At 52.7% G+C, this 16,421-nt stretch overlaps 1 protein-coding gene across 3 annotated transcripts in view; it reads right to left on the bottom strand.

Annotated features, from left to right (window-relative positions):
* LOC144944268 (FERM domain-containing protein 4A-like) overlaps positions 1–16,421 on the bottom strand; it is a 112,630-nt gene that overhangs the window by 26,752 nt on the left and 69,457 nt on the right. For 2 of the 3 annotated variants that reach the window (XM_078872280.1, XM_078872281.1), the window contains exons 9-11: positions 13,650–13,715; positions 12,346–12,403; positions 11,586–11,672 (exon numbers count right to left, since the gene is read on the bottom strand). The exons of the other annotated variant lie outside the window; for it this stretch is intronic. In XM_078872280.1, coding sequence (XP_078728406.1) covers positions 11,586–11,672; positions 12,346–12,403; positions 13,650–13,715 — 211 coding nt within the window. The remainder of the gene's footprint in view (positions 1–11,585; positions 11,673–12,345; positions 12,404–13,649; positions 13,716–16,421) is intronic. 3 annotated transcript variants of the gene reach the window in all.

Genomic DNA, 16,421 nt, shown 5'->3' with positions numbered 1-16,421 from the left:
CTCGACCAAGTTAAATATTCTTGTGGTTTTTAAACCAACCCCACTCTCGCATGCAAATCACATTTGCAACCAGCCCGTAACGCTCGCTCAACAGGATAATCAAGAAGCTTTGAAACCGTTTCAGCGCTTACAGAGATAGAGAAAACAGAGAGACGAGATGGGATGAGGCTCCGGGAAAGGAAGGCGAGTTCCACCGAGACCATTATGACACGGAGATTAATGAGCGCTATATGGATATTTACATTTTAAAAGTGAGCGGTGGACATGAGAGATATGATGTTAGAGGCGTGAGACGTGATACCACAGACGGACACAACAGACAGGGACACAGAGAGACACGGAGAAAGGAATGTCCAACAATGTAACTACAACAACGCACGACGCTTACGGCTGACAAACACTGTACAACCTAACACCCTCGCTCACCTCGCTCACCACGACGACGTCCCGGCCACGTGGTGTGGTAGCCGCTGCTGCGACACGAACCCCCAAACAAGGCTGAGACCAATCTCTGTGGCGGCTGCGAGCAGCAGCAGCATCAGCAGCGGGGCACTGGGGAACACGGCGTGGGAGCTGCACGCAGAGGCGCGCACCTGGGCCAGGTGAGCAGCCGCGGCGTGCTCGCTGCTCTGCGCCCGCTCGGGTGACTCACCGCAGCCCCTCCCCCCCACAGTGCCCCGGGCCCTGCCCTGCATCACTGCCACGCCACCCGCTGAGTCACCAGCAGCAGCAGCCAGTCTCATCGAGATCCGCAGGACACCCCCCACCACACCTGACCTTGATTTGTCTGTAACCTCAATTTGCGTTTGTTGAACAGACAAAGGGCCACCCCCCGTTGGGTACAATTTGTATTAATTAACGAGGATTATTGGTGGCTGAGCGACATAATTGATTCCCGTGTTGGATTGTTTCTTTCTTTCGTATGGAATTTAAAAAGTTTTCATTGGGAAAGCCCTTCCATGGCAAACGGGGAAACCACGTGGATATTGCATTTGTACCGCGTGCCAAAGCGAGTGTGGGCACTGATCGGCAATAGAACAGTACCTTCACACAGTCAGGTGACTCCGCAATTCCCCAAATGTAGGGAGACGCACAGACTCACATTGACTCACAGGGACTCACAGAGACTCACAGAGACTCACAGGGACTCACAGGGACTCATATTAACTCACAGAGACCCAAAGTCCAACCCAAAGTCCACACTCACACGCACTCATACCCAGACTCAGACTCACATACAGACAGACACATTGACTCCAACAGACCCATCTCACGCAGAATCCCCTACTGTATAAAACAGCGCGAGTGGTAGATCGCACTTCACGCGGCAGTCACGGTCACACGACTCATCACTCCCCGCTCGGTGCGCGTGGTGTTCTAGACACACCGTTCACGTCTGTGAGGCACGGGGAAGCCTCCCCCCCCCCGTATTTACCGAGTGGACATCACAGGCTGACCACACATCTCTCCACTGGGTATGGAGCGCTGGGCCAGGGTGCTGTTGGAATTACTGAGTCAGGAACATTCTGAGGTCCACGATTGAAATCCCAGTCGAGCCACAGTGGGTTTCATGTATAATAATACTCATTTGAGCCTTGTTACTTATGACCTCATAAACAAAGCATTAACCCGACAAGTTAATGAAGCAACGCCTTGCCCAATACACATCGCGGGGAAGCACTCCCTGGGTCTTTGTTGAACTGATGTCGAGTTGTTTTGTTTGTGTCGTGAATAAGGCTCCCTGCTGGGAGCAGTTAGAGACAGCCTCAGCACCCTGACTGGTGACTCACTCAGGGGGAGGGGAGCTCACGATGCTTGTGCCAGGATGCTGAGCCAGCAGTCACGGAGAAAACCACATGGGTTCGAATCCCGGTCAAGCCACGAGATTGTAAATCGTGGTCTGGCCTGGCTGTGGTGAGACTGCTGGCCACACGGTAAGAAGCTTGCGAGTTGACGCCACTCGGGATCAACTCAGTCTCCTCGTGGCAACAAAACACAGCACGCAGAGTGAATAGTCGATGTGACATGGCCAAGTCGCCCCTCGCCGCCACGGGAATGTGACATTTCCACCATTGGCTCGGGACATACGATGAGAGAGGAGTACAGTACTATAAAACGCTTGTTTGAGCAGGCATACGAGGACCTTAATTGCATAAACTAATTATGTAGCCTTATCCTGGCCACTTGTAACTCCACCAAACATCGCGTTAACAACCCCCGTCAACTTGCATGACTCCGAGTCTTCGTAAAGGCAAAGGGTCAGTGGTGATAGCCAACACCTTCTTTACACACTGCACTATCTTCACCGGACAGTATTCTGCATTATATCAGTGGACCATTCTACACAATAGATTACAAGCCAACCAGATCGTCACTTGTGCAGTGTATTGGTATTTTCCGTAACAAAGTACACTGCCCCCAGACATGCAGATGCATGTACACGTGTTGCGACACACTCGCCTACCTCGTACTCGCAGACCGGGACACGTTCAGATATCACTTGCCACTGATGTTAGCCGTGTGGCTACCGTCTGCACACGTGTCCCTTTGGCGTCAGCGTGCACAGACAGATGAGCTTCCTCTGTGCGTCACACTGCGTCATCCCGGGCCATGAACAATCCACTGCTGGATGTAAAACCATCCCACAAGCCACGAGTGTCCTCAACGGTTCAGCGATGGAAGAATCCACCCGGCACCTGGTGTGCCCGAGCCGATTCCATCGCTCCATCTCCCCGGCGCGTTCCATCCCTCGTGGAGTTCGGCACTCGGCAATGAGGAGGCACAGAGAGTGAAGCGGTGCGTGGGTACACAGCTGCAGGGGATGGAGGCTCGGGTGATGTTTGTGTGGAAGACGCGGGAAGGTCATACAAAAGCCAGTCGTGCTATATCCGGGTCGTTCTATTGCACATATTTCTACAATGAAAATGTAATAATCTGCCCATTCTGCAGACACAAAAGCGTACTGTATTTACATAGCTGCATAAACAACACCCAGCTGAGTAAAGATTTTTCCTTTGACCAATGGAGCTTGCAACTGGCGTGTATCCAGTTATTCGGGTGCCAGGTCAACCCATGCGGAAGGTGGCAAGTTAAAAACCTGGCCATTGGTCAAAGCAGCCCATCATCCTTTCTGGAGTCCTTAAACAAGTCCCACCGCTGTTGTGTTAAACCAAGCGGGTTCGTCACATTGGCTATCGGGCGTGGGTGGGATCGTGGCACTTCCACCACCACCAATGTGGCCGCGTGCCACCCCACACCGCTCATTTGAGCAGCGAGACACTTTGACGCGACATCACGGCTCGTGCCAACGCGTGGGCACGCACTCTCTGTACTCTGGCGGCCGGTGTTGGGATAAGCAAGCTTGTTGTGTGTACGCGAGCGTGGGCGGACACGAGGCCACTGGGGTGGCGTGGGGGTAGGGGACCGGAATGGGCGCTAGAGCGGCTAGAGGACAGCCGCTGAGCAACAGTCTGACTGTGCCGAGACACTGGGAGGGGTTGAGACTCGAGTCGGTGTGTCTGTCTGAATGTGGTGGTGCAGTGGTTAGCGCACCGCACGAGGAACCCGGTGACCCGAGTTCAAGTCGTGTTCACGATCAACATCTGTGACGAATATCTAAACCGGTCCTGGGCCTCCCCATGGTCGACTCGCCCTTAAATGAGCACCTGGTGCGGTGTGTAGTAAACATCAGCACTGGGGAGACAAAGGCGGCCCAGCGTAGTGCTGGCAACCCACCCCCTCGTGTAGCGTGTTGGCCTTCATAGGTGCTCACAAACACCACTTACCCCAACGGTGGAGCGTCAGCGTGGCTGTTCATGCCCTGAGCTGACCATTCACCGATGGTCGAATCCTGGCCATGCGCAAATCGCCACCGGTATCCAAATCGGTCTGGGCACCCCATAGGTTTACTCGACCACATATTTTTTTTACTTTTAAAGTGTGGCAATATCAGCATTGGGGAGACAAAGGCAGCCCTGGTGTGCATTGTGCTGGCTAGGCCACTCCCTCACTTGTGGTGCGGGTCTTAATAGGCGCTCTCTAACGGCGTTTGCTAAGAGAGCACGAAGCCTTGCCTCTTGATTTGTCTCTTATCCTCAAAACAGTACAGTAGCACGTAAATGCACACCAAACACAATGCACACTGCTAGCATACTGCACATTCTTGACACACATGCAACAACACACTTCAAGATTTTACATCACTCACATGCACGCGCGCGTACGCACGCACACATTTTGCATTGTGTGCCAAGACAAAGATTCTCCGTATAGCCTTAACAGACTTTTGGGGCAAGCGCCATCAGCGAGGACACGCGCACACACGCACACGTGCGATACGACGGCGCAACGAATGACCCTCTGCGTGTGACAGCGGCCGCTTCGCTCCCTGGCGCCGCTCCGGGTCCCCAAGAGCACGACGCTAAAAGCGCCCTCGCTGCCCTCGCCGGGTCTCAACGCGGAGCTGAGCTCCCTCACCACTCAGACTTGGACTTAAATTTACACGCCGGGGTTGTTGAGCCTTTGTAGCGCGTCACCTGCCGCGTGTTATTTCCTCTGCGGTAAAGTATCCGGTTGTTTACGCGAGTTGGAGGAAAGAGTGTATAGACTAAATGAATGTCTCTATCGGCCCGGCCCACACACCTGTGTGTGTGCGCGCGCGTGTAGGAGCGGTAGTGTAGCGGTTAGCGTGCTGCACTACAAAACCCGGCGATCCAAATTCGATTCCCGCTCACGGCCACCAACTCCAGCAACGATGATCTGAACTGGTGCTGGGGCCTCCCCGAGGGCGATTCAGCCTCAAACGAGTGCCTCGTGCCTTGTGTCAACATCCCCATTTAGGAGACAAAGGCGGCTGGGCATGGCGTTGGCCACCCAACCCCCTTGTGTACTTGGCTGGCCTTAATAGGTGCTCGCTAACAGCACTGTTAGCATATAAACACACGCACTTATGAATGATCCCCAGAACGTCAACCCACAACAGCGGGTCCACCCCCAAGCCCTGACAGTGCACCGTCGCCACTGTACGTGGCCTCAACGTGCACCTAGCCTGGCACAGATAATGTGGCAACATCACCGTTCATTCGCGCCGAATGCTTAAAAGTGTCTCTTGCAGTGTCGTGTGCTCAATTAGTGGTAGGTAGAGAACACCCATCAACTCCTGGCCACGGCACCGCACTGGTCACAAGTGGCGCTTTGCCGTTGCCCGGAGCTCCCATCGGTTTGTTCCCCAGATCTGCTGCCTGCTCGAAAACAGCGATGGGCAGTGCTCACCCCTCTATTGCCAGCCTCGAGTCACTTGTGCATATCCCACATGCCCACGATGGAGTCAGACTCTCGTTAGGAAACATGACTGCCGACTTCCTTCTAAAAGCTGCACTCATTTGCCCAACTCGGGGTGGGGATTTGAACTCTCTACTCAACTCTTTAGCTGCAAGTCGAAAGTCGTAACCACAACAGTGGCAGCAGCATCCAGCCAAACCCCCGAGTAAATATTTAAAATAATTCATGGGTACCCAGATACCTAAGTCAAAAAGGTATTTGGTGTTTGCACACGCTCAACACTTGCCAAATAGGTGTACGCACACACTTCCTGACTCAGTGTTCATCCTCGTGTGTGGAATGCAGCCGTAATAACGCAGCAATTGTGCACCGCCTAAGGCGAGCCAGCTTCAACATCATAATTACACGCCTACCAGTTCCACTGGTCGCAAATCACGTTCCCAATGCGCTCCCCCAGCGCAGCATCGTTGCCCACTGCACACGTCACCACCTCAGGGTGACTGCGATGGCCGAGCAGACAGCGCTCGGCCTTCTCCAGACGACACCCCACTGTTGACTTCCGACCTGCAGAGCGCGTTACTCATTTGCATACCAGTTGTGGCTCCACCAATCATTACGCCAGGGTCGATAAGGTGAGCACCACTTTGTGGGAAGTCAAAGAGTCGTTCCTGCCGCGCGGCTCACAGACGCGCTCTTGGCCTGTGCCGCCTGATGTTCGGCGTCACTGAGTGGTACTTGTTTTAATGACTCCAGCACTGTGGGTTGGTTTGACCAATGGCTGGGATTTGAACTTGCGCACCTTCGCAATGGGTTGACTTTGCACACTGACAACTGAAAACACGCCCATGGGAAGCTCCATAGCTAGCCGCTGGCGTGTAGCGTGGCGAGACTGGTCTCTGCCATGCGAATGTGGAATTTCCAACGATGGGCCATAGGTTACAGATCATGAGCAGTAGCTTGTTTTTTCCTTAAGCAGGGAGATCCTTTGATGGTGCTTTTAGTTGGAAGGAAACCCAGCTGTAAGTCACGTGTGTGTGCACAGCTTATCTGCTTCATCATTCATTTACTATTCATTTATTTATGCGCTTAGCTAACCCTCTACGCCTGGATTACAGAGCACACAGCTTCTCTGGATGGCCACCCTCGCCGTTCGAGCGATGCCACTCAGTCCGGCGACGGTGATGCCACCGATCTTCATTCAGGGTCCCGAGCTAATTTGAAAACAAAACTCCACGTTGCTAAGACCGGGAGCCGTGTGCACGCTTTGGACAACCGCTTCCCATATCTTAGTAGTCATTTTATCAACCTCAGAAGTGTAATATGCCGACTCAGTTGAAATTGCAACCCAGTGAGTGTGAGAGCCCGTGCACTCACACAGCATCAGCCAGTCGTCTCAGTCGTCTCAGTCAGTCGACCTGTGACATCTGAGTCTGCCCCGTGACCTCCTGCCAGCGGGCGTTCGACACTTCACGTGGCCTCAAGGTGCACATGGCCTGGCACAAGCGTCGTGGTGACGTCACCGCCACTTAGTGGCGAATGGCGGTTGTTGTTGTTGTCTCACATAGCGCCACAAAATGCTTAGCCTAAATACGAATCGTCTTGTTCATCAGTAATTGTTTTGTTTGTTCTCATCAGTCGGCATAAATGTTGGCCTGGCGGTTCGGGAGAGTTCATAGTGGCCATGTTTGAGGAGTGGCTGAGCTCAAACCGGGTACCAGCACCCGTGACCGAATGGTTTGTGTTTGGATCGTTTTGTTCGGCACGGCGCCCGACGTTTCGCGCCACGTGCTGGGAGCTTCTTCAGGAACCGAGAAAGCTCCCAGTGCGGACATCGCTGCCGAACCCACAAGCGGTACAAGCTGAACACGAGGGGCACAACACGTCCGCACGCAGCGAGAAGCACAAGTGCCGTGGTGTGAATTGGGATGTATACTGAAACACTGTCCCCCTAGCTGTTGCGTATTGACACAAGGTATAGCAGGGCTCCGTGTTGTGTTTGTTCTGCCTTTCTGCCTCTGCCAGTGTGTAAACAGACACTGCTGTTTCAACTCCCAACACGCCATGAGATCACACCTTGTGTTACATCACGGCAGTGAGCTCATCCGGCTGATAACGCTGCAGTTCTGTATCCGACTCCCGGGTTCCTCCCCGTTTATAGGACATCGTTGTCGTATTTGTTTTAATTAAAAGCTACTGACGAAGGATTTACAACATCTGTTGTGAACCTGATCGTACCCAGCCCAACGGTGATGACGGAGACTTCAGAAGAGCGTCGAATACAGCAGCAGTGTTAGAGGTAAAGGGAGGCATAGAGAGTGATCGTGAAATTGAACTCCTGCCACTCTTGCAGTCCACGACAGCCGACCTCCCAGGCCTGTTCTGAGAGTCTCCCACTGTCCGGCTGTAGCTCTTCACCTTGGTCCCTGACTGTTCATGGGCTGCCACTCCAGGGTCCGTCTCGGAGATCTGCCCTGCACATGAGCCCTGCCCAACCTCCTCCTCTTGACCACCAGTACTGCTCAAACCAGCATGGCTCAACTTTGCTGGCAGCCTTAGAGCTAGTGGGTAGAAATTCCACATTCCTATGCTGGGAGGCAATAAGGCCTGAAGACAACAACAGTCGCCTTCCCAGAAAGTGGCGACCGTTTCATTTACGACCGAGCGATGGTGAACGATGTCCAGCGAGGGGCTGGGAGCGACTAAATCAGCGTGTGCGCAGGTGCGAGGTGGATTATAACGTCACACGCTTGTCAGAGATGAAGATGGCTGGAGGAGGCCTTCGTCTCAATGCAGACCGATCATGGCTGATGACGATGATGGGATGAAGGGATGATGGGATGATGGGATGATGGGATGATGGGATGCTGGGATGCTGGGATGATGGGATGATGGGATGAAGGGATGATGGGATGATGGGATGATGGGATGATGGGCTGATGGGATGATGGGATGATGGGATGATGGGATGATGGGATGAAGGGATGATGGGATGATGGGATGATGGGATGATGGGATGAAGGGATGAAGGGATGATGGGATGATGGGATGATGGGATGATGGGATGATGGGATGAAGGGATGATGGGATGATGGGATGATGGGATGATGGGATGATGGGATGATGGGATGCTGGGATGATGGGATGATGGGATGAAGGGATGATGGGATGATGGGATGATGGGATGATGGGATGAAGGGATGATGGGCTGATGGGATGATGGGATGATGGGATGAAGGGATGATGGGATGATGGGATGATGGGCTGATGGGATGATGGGCTGATGGGATGATGGGATGATGGGATGCTGGGATGATGGGATGAAGGGATGATGGGATGATGGGATGATGGGATGATGGGATGATGGGATGATGGGCTGATGGGATGATGGGATGAAGGGATGATGGGATGATGGGATGATGGGATGATGAGCTGATGGGATGCTGGGATGATGGGCTGATGGGATGATGGGATGATGGGATGATGAGCTGATGGGATGATGGGATCATGGGATGCTGGGATCATGGGATGATGAGCTGATGGGATGATGGGATGATGGGATGCTGGGATGATGGGCTGATGGGATGATGGGCTGATGGGATGATGGGATGATGGGCTGATGGGCTGATGGGATGATGGGCGATTGACCCACAATCGGGACAACTCGCAACGTTCCGGTTGTGGGTCGAGCACTCAAACTCCGTTCCATTTAACCAGGTCACAGTTCTTCATATAAACTTACACACAGCTATATATACTTAGGAAGCCACTGGAGCTATGCACTTTTAAAACTAGATAAGAAACTCAATTTTTTAGAACTGCCTGTTGTGTTTAGATTGTTGTCCTTCCCCCGCTCCTCCGATTAGCACGGTTGGCTACGTACGGTTCGAAAGAAGTTCAACTAACATACACACAACCACATACAAAGGCCTTCCTGGTGTATGTGAGACTAACGTCGACTACAGACAGTGCTCACTCGGCACCTATCTCTCTGTTTACATCTGTCCTCCACCTTGATCTGAACGCCATCTCTCTCGCTCTCCGCCTCTCCTCCTTGCACCCTCATTTCTCCGTCCCGTATCTCTCAGTTTGCCTCTCTCTTTCATTCACCCCCGGCTTGCACGCTCTCCTCTCTCTACACACCCGCCTATCAGTGTCTCACTTCACCAAAGCACAGCACACACGCATCGTCCACCCCAATGCATCACGAGCAATGCATTGCCGTAACACACTTTACCGAAGTAAACCACCGGCTATGCTGTGTAGTAATAATACATCGTTGCAGCCCTTTGTCATTGCACTGATGAATGCAGGCCTCTTTGATGCCGTGTCGGTCACGGTGGTTGTTCGACAATACTTCACCGTGCTGGTCAGTGCGGGTCCGTGAAGGTGGGGGCCCAGGAACAGTTCAAATAGCACTCACCAGTGACGCCGTGACTGTGGCCGGGAATTGAACTCGGGTCGCCAAGTTCATCGTAGTGCAATGCTCCGATCACTGCGCTACCACTCCCCCTTTCTGTAAGCTACTCAGCGGCTGTCACGGCACAGGATTGCCGTCCCTTGACGTGTCCTGCTCCATGGCTGTTATGGTTATTCACAAGCTTCTGGGCTCTCCCATTTACAGAGGAACCGTGAAACGACCTTTGCCCCCCCCCCATCCCCCCTTCGCCGCCCCTCCCCAAGATCTGTGACAGCCGAGTTCTTGGTAGTTCCTGGAAGCCGTCGTCTATGAGCAGGCGTGAGGCCAAGGGCCCTGAGTTGTTATGCCGCCGTGTCATCTGGACACGGCGACACTGACTACACGAGTAAAAGTAACTACGCAATTAGATTAACTTTCTTTGAAATCACCGCACACAGCAACACTTTCCACTACTTCTAGAATCTCATACAATTGTCGATAAGAGATTACTTAAAGAAAATATAATTCCGCTTGCAGCATTCCTACATTGCAAGGTGCGCATGCTTCTGACAGCAAGTGCAGACCACGTGTCTCTCAGTGTTCTGGGTCCCACGCGGCCTGCATCTTTGCAGCGCCGCGTGTCTGTGCGTCTGCACGGGAAATCATCACTCCCGTTCTCACGCCCTATCTCCTCCATCGCCACGTCTCTCCCCGCTCGTCCCTCCCCGCCCGAGCGCAAAGAAAGCGCTGCTGCGTGTGTAGCAGCCGACGGGCATTCCTCGTGTCTGCACGACGCTCACGGCCCCCTGGCTCCCAGGCAACTCCTATCTCTCATCTTCTACGTCCGTGCCTTCGCGTGCGCTCTTGTGCATACGAGCGATGCGCATGCAGCCTATGACCGAAAGCGTCCCATCTCGTCAGATCTCAGAAGCTAAGCAGGTTTGAGCCTGTCTGGCAGGATTGAGCCTGGATGGGTGACCGGCCCAAACGACGGTCGGTGCTCGAAGGCTACTGCTGCTTCAGGGCGACGTTGTCAGCAGGGGTAAATTCACCAACACCCAGTGTCGTACTGAATTACGTCCTTACTACGTCTACGCTCCCGACCTTCGGCAGCCCGCACTGACCAGCCTGGTGAAGTATGGTCAAACATATCCCATGCCCCATTCGACGTGGTGGACTGCCAAGAGGGCTATATATTCACATTGTTATGAGCGCACATGATATACGGAAGGCCTCGTGTCAAGTGGAGAACTGCTGGAGGAGTGGACCGTGAAGGTCGGGTGTCGACTGAAATGTTTGCAAGATCAGGCTGAAGGAAAGAAGCGATGGCGAGGCCTGTTGGCATCAATTGCATTGCCCGCAGTAACCTACTCACCTTTACACCGACGTATGCACGTGGATATGATACACGTGGGTATGATGCACGTGGTTATACTGCATTAGAAACGGCCGCATATGCTTGGCTTTTTACAGACAACGTAAAGACTTCTGATTCGGTGGAAACTGATGCTGATGTCATCCAAGCTGCCACAAAACCAAGGCCATGATAAAAATGTTTGAAAATAATTACGAAACAGAATTTTGTGTTTACAAAATACAAATCAGAAGAGGTGTCCGGCAAGGAGGAGACACTCACAGCAACTTTTGATGATTATTTATCTCCAAAAATTGGGTTGGAGAAATAAATGAACAATAAGAAATGGAGAACGGCATTAACCACCTCAGATTTCCCTGCATCACAACCGATGAAAGTGAACTGACAGGAAACGATGGAGGTAATGGCGGTGGCTTTGGAAGAAGGCCCTTATCGGCATGCAACCACACCGGCACATTGAATGCTCACTATTAAAGGTCACGTACTGGACGAGTGAGCGGCCGAATTAATACCGCACCCAACTCAACCACTCACCTGTCTGGGCTGAGCCCTGTTGCCAAAGTCGTACTGGAAGATTCCTCCGGTACAGATACCCAGCCACCAGGCAGTGCCCTGCTTGTCCTGCAACCACGCACAGGCAACATTCATTCATTCAAAATAAAGATCACCCGGATTGCTGTGGTCATAGACAGGGGTTGGTAGGGAGCTGTGCAGGCAATGAACCACTGCCCTGTAACCCCCTTGCCTCCCCCACACCCAGCGAGATACGCAGCAGTGCCCACCGAGGGTGAGGTCAGGTGGTGAAACTCTTGCTGCGAGCAGCGCACCACCTTGCGTCAGAAAAACGGACCGAGATGGTGACATCACATAACCACTTCTGAATTCCCTTCAATCATGAAATTATCACCCAAACTGGGCACTCGGCTGAAGTGGAAACGCTCTGCGCAGTGTTCGTTGCACGGCGGTTAAGTGAATAATGATAATAATTTACATCTGTAAGGCGAATTTCATCCGTAGATCCCCAGATTGGAACGATTTAACACTCATCACTGCGACTGGGCCAATGAGTGACAAGTTGAGGCGACTAGCAGGGCCTGTGGACATCGCTATCGGCGAGCGAGCGGAGGCCACCGACTCGCGACAGCATCGGGGGGGGGGGGGGGGGTCTCCCGGATTAGACTCCAAAATCCGTCTTCAGCACTTGCGGTATGATCCTGCTTAGCCACCTGGTCACACCGACAACGCCAGCGCAGCACAACTTGTGTCGTGCGTCTCTCACGGGCAGGACACTCACCTTCACGCCATATAAGTGCACGCCATAGCTTGGAGAGGCTTCTATTATTTTCATAAAACTGCGGACCACAAACCAACATCGATTAACACACTGGGCATTCATTATTACGATGATGATTACGCAGATGCTTGTTCACCCAGGAAAGCCTCCAAGCCGAGTCTCACAACTACTTTTCAGGAGGGTCTGGCCAAGTTATTAGCAGAATATTCCCAATGTTTTTATTCACTGCCATGACCTCTTCCAAGACATCTGACCAGCGTGAAAAAATAGGCAAAATATCTTCAAAAGGGGCCTCCAATTGATCGCTCCAGTGGAGGCCTTTCTGCCTGCAGTGGCAATGAGTGAGCAATTGCAGGACTGCACTTTCGCCTCTAGAAATGCTCGTGCGGCTCATAGGGGCAATGCTGTGTCTACATCAGAGCACTGAGCCCCCGCGTGGCTGCGGTGCCAAGATACAATCTGGGCAGCCATCCACGATCGAGCAACGTTAACGTCCCACAGAGGGGTACTCGGTCATCCCGCGAAAGAGGCCGGCCCTGACAGGGACGAAGGAGAGAGGATGCGAGGAACGTAGGAGAGAGACACGGAATTCTGACGGAGCGGGACAACGGACACCGACTGAGAGACGGGCGTAGAGCGAGCGCCGCCGTGCTGGGCGGCCCACAGTGGGTTCCCCACGTGGCCACCGTGCATGCCGAGTGCGAGTCCACACGGCGGGGAGTCGCCCAACCACACGGCACTTCGCTGGGAGTGCACATCCGATTAGCACGGTTGGCTACGTACGGTGAGAAAGAAGTTCAACGTACAAACATTCATCAATCGCAACTGGAAGAATGCGAGTTAAAACCCGAAAACAGGGGTTAAACTCGGCCCATCGTCCCTGGGCGGCCAATACAGTTGCTGACAGCTCATTTTGGGAAGTATCGAGTGCTCGTGTAAAGGGTTGACTTTCTCTCGCTGCGAACGTGTGGAATGTCCATCGCTGGCTCAGGGCTGCCAGTGTAGAGCAGCAGCACCAGAGAGAGCGTGGACACCGACCAACGCGTCGAGGGCTCCACTCACACGCGACGCTGGAGCATTCGCATCTGGTTAGGACGTAGACTCAGCCAATCATACTTCCAGGGTCGATAAATGTAGAACTCCTTTGTAGGAAATGGACTGCGATTTTTTAGCAGACAAGGATAGACTGGCCCCTGCCATGGGAATGTATAATCTTAAAGACAAATTGTTGAGATTTTATTTGTAAAACAAGTTTAAAAACTGCCAGTTGCAAAAAATAGCTCTTCGTATTTATGCTCACTCACTTGACGATTGCCTGTCCCCTGGAATGTCCCTGGAGCTTCTTGTAATATTCAATCACCCGGCTCTCACTGCGGGCAGAGAAAGCAAGGAACGCAACGAAGAAGAATTGTCATTGTTTATACAAGCTATGTGAAGGAAAGTATTCCATTGGAAAAGTGTGCCAAAAAATAGTGTAAACGTCTTTTATTTACCCAGGAATGCCGTAAAACATTCAAACCGATTCTATTTCTAGAAAATGTTGAGTGTTTTTTTTTACTAAATGTAAAACAATTTCTGTGCAGGGTTCCCCCACTTGAGACCAGAGTGCCCGCAGGAAGCGGCGCATTGGAGATGCGGCGTAACAAAAAAATCCACACGGACCTACTTACTGTACTGCACCACTTGTGCGCTAAATCGAACAAACAAAGACTGTGTTTTAATTCCACGTGTTCGTGGACGGATGACGCCGCTTGGTAGACACAGCAAAGGGTTCAAGAGGCACTGCAAGTGGCGGCGGTGGTGACGTTTCAGGTGCACGGCCACAGCGGCCTCCAGCGAGGCGGGCGAGGGACTCTCCTCGCGAGTCGACGATGCCCGGCGTACGGAGGGGCATTTGAAACGCGTCGGCATCGGCATTATATGGGCACCACTGTGAGGAGATGTTAACTACCTCGCCTGGTATGCAGGAGGTCATGGGTTCAATCCCGACCCTGATGCCTGCTGTATATTTGGAGTTTGCGTGTCTCTCTCCCGGTGGTCACGTTAATTTTTCTACAGGGCCTCTGGTTTTTTACTCCACATTTAAAAACGTGCTTTCTTAGAGTATGTGGCTGCTATAAATTTCCACATGATAAGCCACTTCGTTGAGCTATTATTGGTGGCCAGGTCGCTTCTGAAAAAGAGCTATACAGCTCAGTGAGCCTTACCTAGTAAAATAAAAATATACATATCTCACGATGCTGGGTGGAGAACTGGCTGCTTTTTAATTTAATTTACCTTTCAGAAGCCGATTTTAACTCCCTGCGATGTTGTGGATCCTTCCGGCAATAAAAGTAAGGAAGCCCTCCATCTTTTTTAACGCTTTGCGACTAAGGTTGTAAAAGAAGTGAATCAGTTTGTTCCGCCCGTAACGAGCAAGTCCACAGTAACCCCTGCAGGGAAGGATGATCAACGACAACGACAGGTTTGTGGACGTCACACACTCGGTGCCAATGTCGGCGCAGGCTTCGCCACGCAGGTCGACGCTCGAGGCTCTTGCGGTGGTCACAGACAGGAGGCGTCTGCAGGCAATGGACCACTGCCCTGTGACCCCCGGGCCTCCCCCACACGCAGGGGGCTACGCAGCGGGGCCCACTGAGGATTAGGGGACCTTGGTCTCCCGGTCTCTTTGAAGTTACACGCGCGGACAACAAAAACAAAGGTGCCCCGTATAGCCTTCACAGGATGTTGGGGCAAGCGCTTGGCGAGTATCACCTGTCAAGGTCGGCATGGAGCATGACGGGGTGGATGGCCAGCACCATGCCCGACCGCCTTTGTCTCCCTATTAATGATGTTTAAGACACTTCACCGGGTCCTCATTTGAGGCCGAGTCGACCCAGGGAAGGCCCAGAACCGGTTCAGACAATAGTCACTGGTCGTGGCCATGATCAGGAATAGAACTCATGCACGGACACCCAAACACACACACGCACACAAAAATTCACGCACACAGAAAAATGCAAATATGCGTGCAAGCGAGTGTGCCGGAGTAAAGATCTCGTTAACACTCCCTGACGCACATGCACTCGTGCGGCCACACTATCTACACACACACAAGTTGTTGCAATAATAAATACAGAGGATTCCTTTTAACCTGGAACACATTGGGGCAAGTGGTGTTGGCGAGCACCCACAGTGGCTGGCACGAGCGCACGAGGGGGTGGTGTCACTCCCAGCCACTTGTCACCAGGTACTCGTTCAAGGCTGATTCGACCTAGAGGAGATCCACTGCCAGTAGCACTGACGTTCTGCATGTATCACAGATCTAAAACCACTGTATCACTCTCGGTGCCAGGCTGGGTACACTTTGAGGATACGAGGAGGGTAGGGCTTTAGGCATAGTGGGACTGACCCAAGGACTGTGAGCTAGCAGACTGGGGTGATTGCAGATTCACCAGCTGTGATGTGTGTGTGTATAAATACACACACACATACCACACTTTCTCTAACACATACTATAACAAGGGACCTCTGTTAAGCCTTACAGATTGTCAGGCACGTGCTAACACAGACACGTGCTTGCATACTCTTAACACAGTCAAACCCCTCGACACACACACCCTGTACAACAGCTGTCATTTACCACTAAGCGGCCGTGACGTCAGCACACTTGTGCCAGGCTAGGTGCACTATGAGGCCTTCACGCGAAGCATGGAAGGTTTGCTGGCAGACCCGGGTGTTATGAGTTGACTGACCGAGATGAATGGCAGATGCACCACCTGTGCGCTCCCCACTGTGCCAACACGTGCACACACTCACAAGTGACAAGTGTTCAAAAAACAGAAGCAAATTGCGTCACGCCATACGCAACGCTCGAGCGAGCACGCTGACAAAACATCCACACGTGCTCACCACAGAGGAGGCACGCACGCACCCCTCGCACAGGCCACCTGTGCCGCGTGAGCGCAGCGACGAGCGAGTTCATCTCCCTGCTGCCGTCGCTCTGCTCGAGACACCCATGGCTGCACGCGAGCGTCACGCTCGGCAAAGTCAGGGCCAGGTCAAGGAGGGTCTCCCACGCGCGGCGAGAAATTGGG

Source organism: Lampetra fluviatilis, chromosome 34 (genome assembly GCF_964198595.1).
Source record: "Lampetra fluviatilis chromosome 34, kcLamFluv1.1, whole genome shotgun sequence".
Lineage (NCBI taxonomy): Eukaryota > Metazoa > Chordata > Hyperoartia > Petromyzontiformes > Petromyzontidae > Lampetra > Lampetra fluviatilis.
Note: the sequence above shows the minus strand (reverse complement) of the source record. Positions and strands in the feature narration are given on the sequence as shown.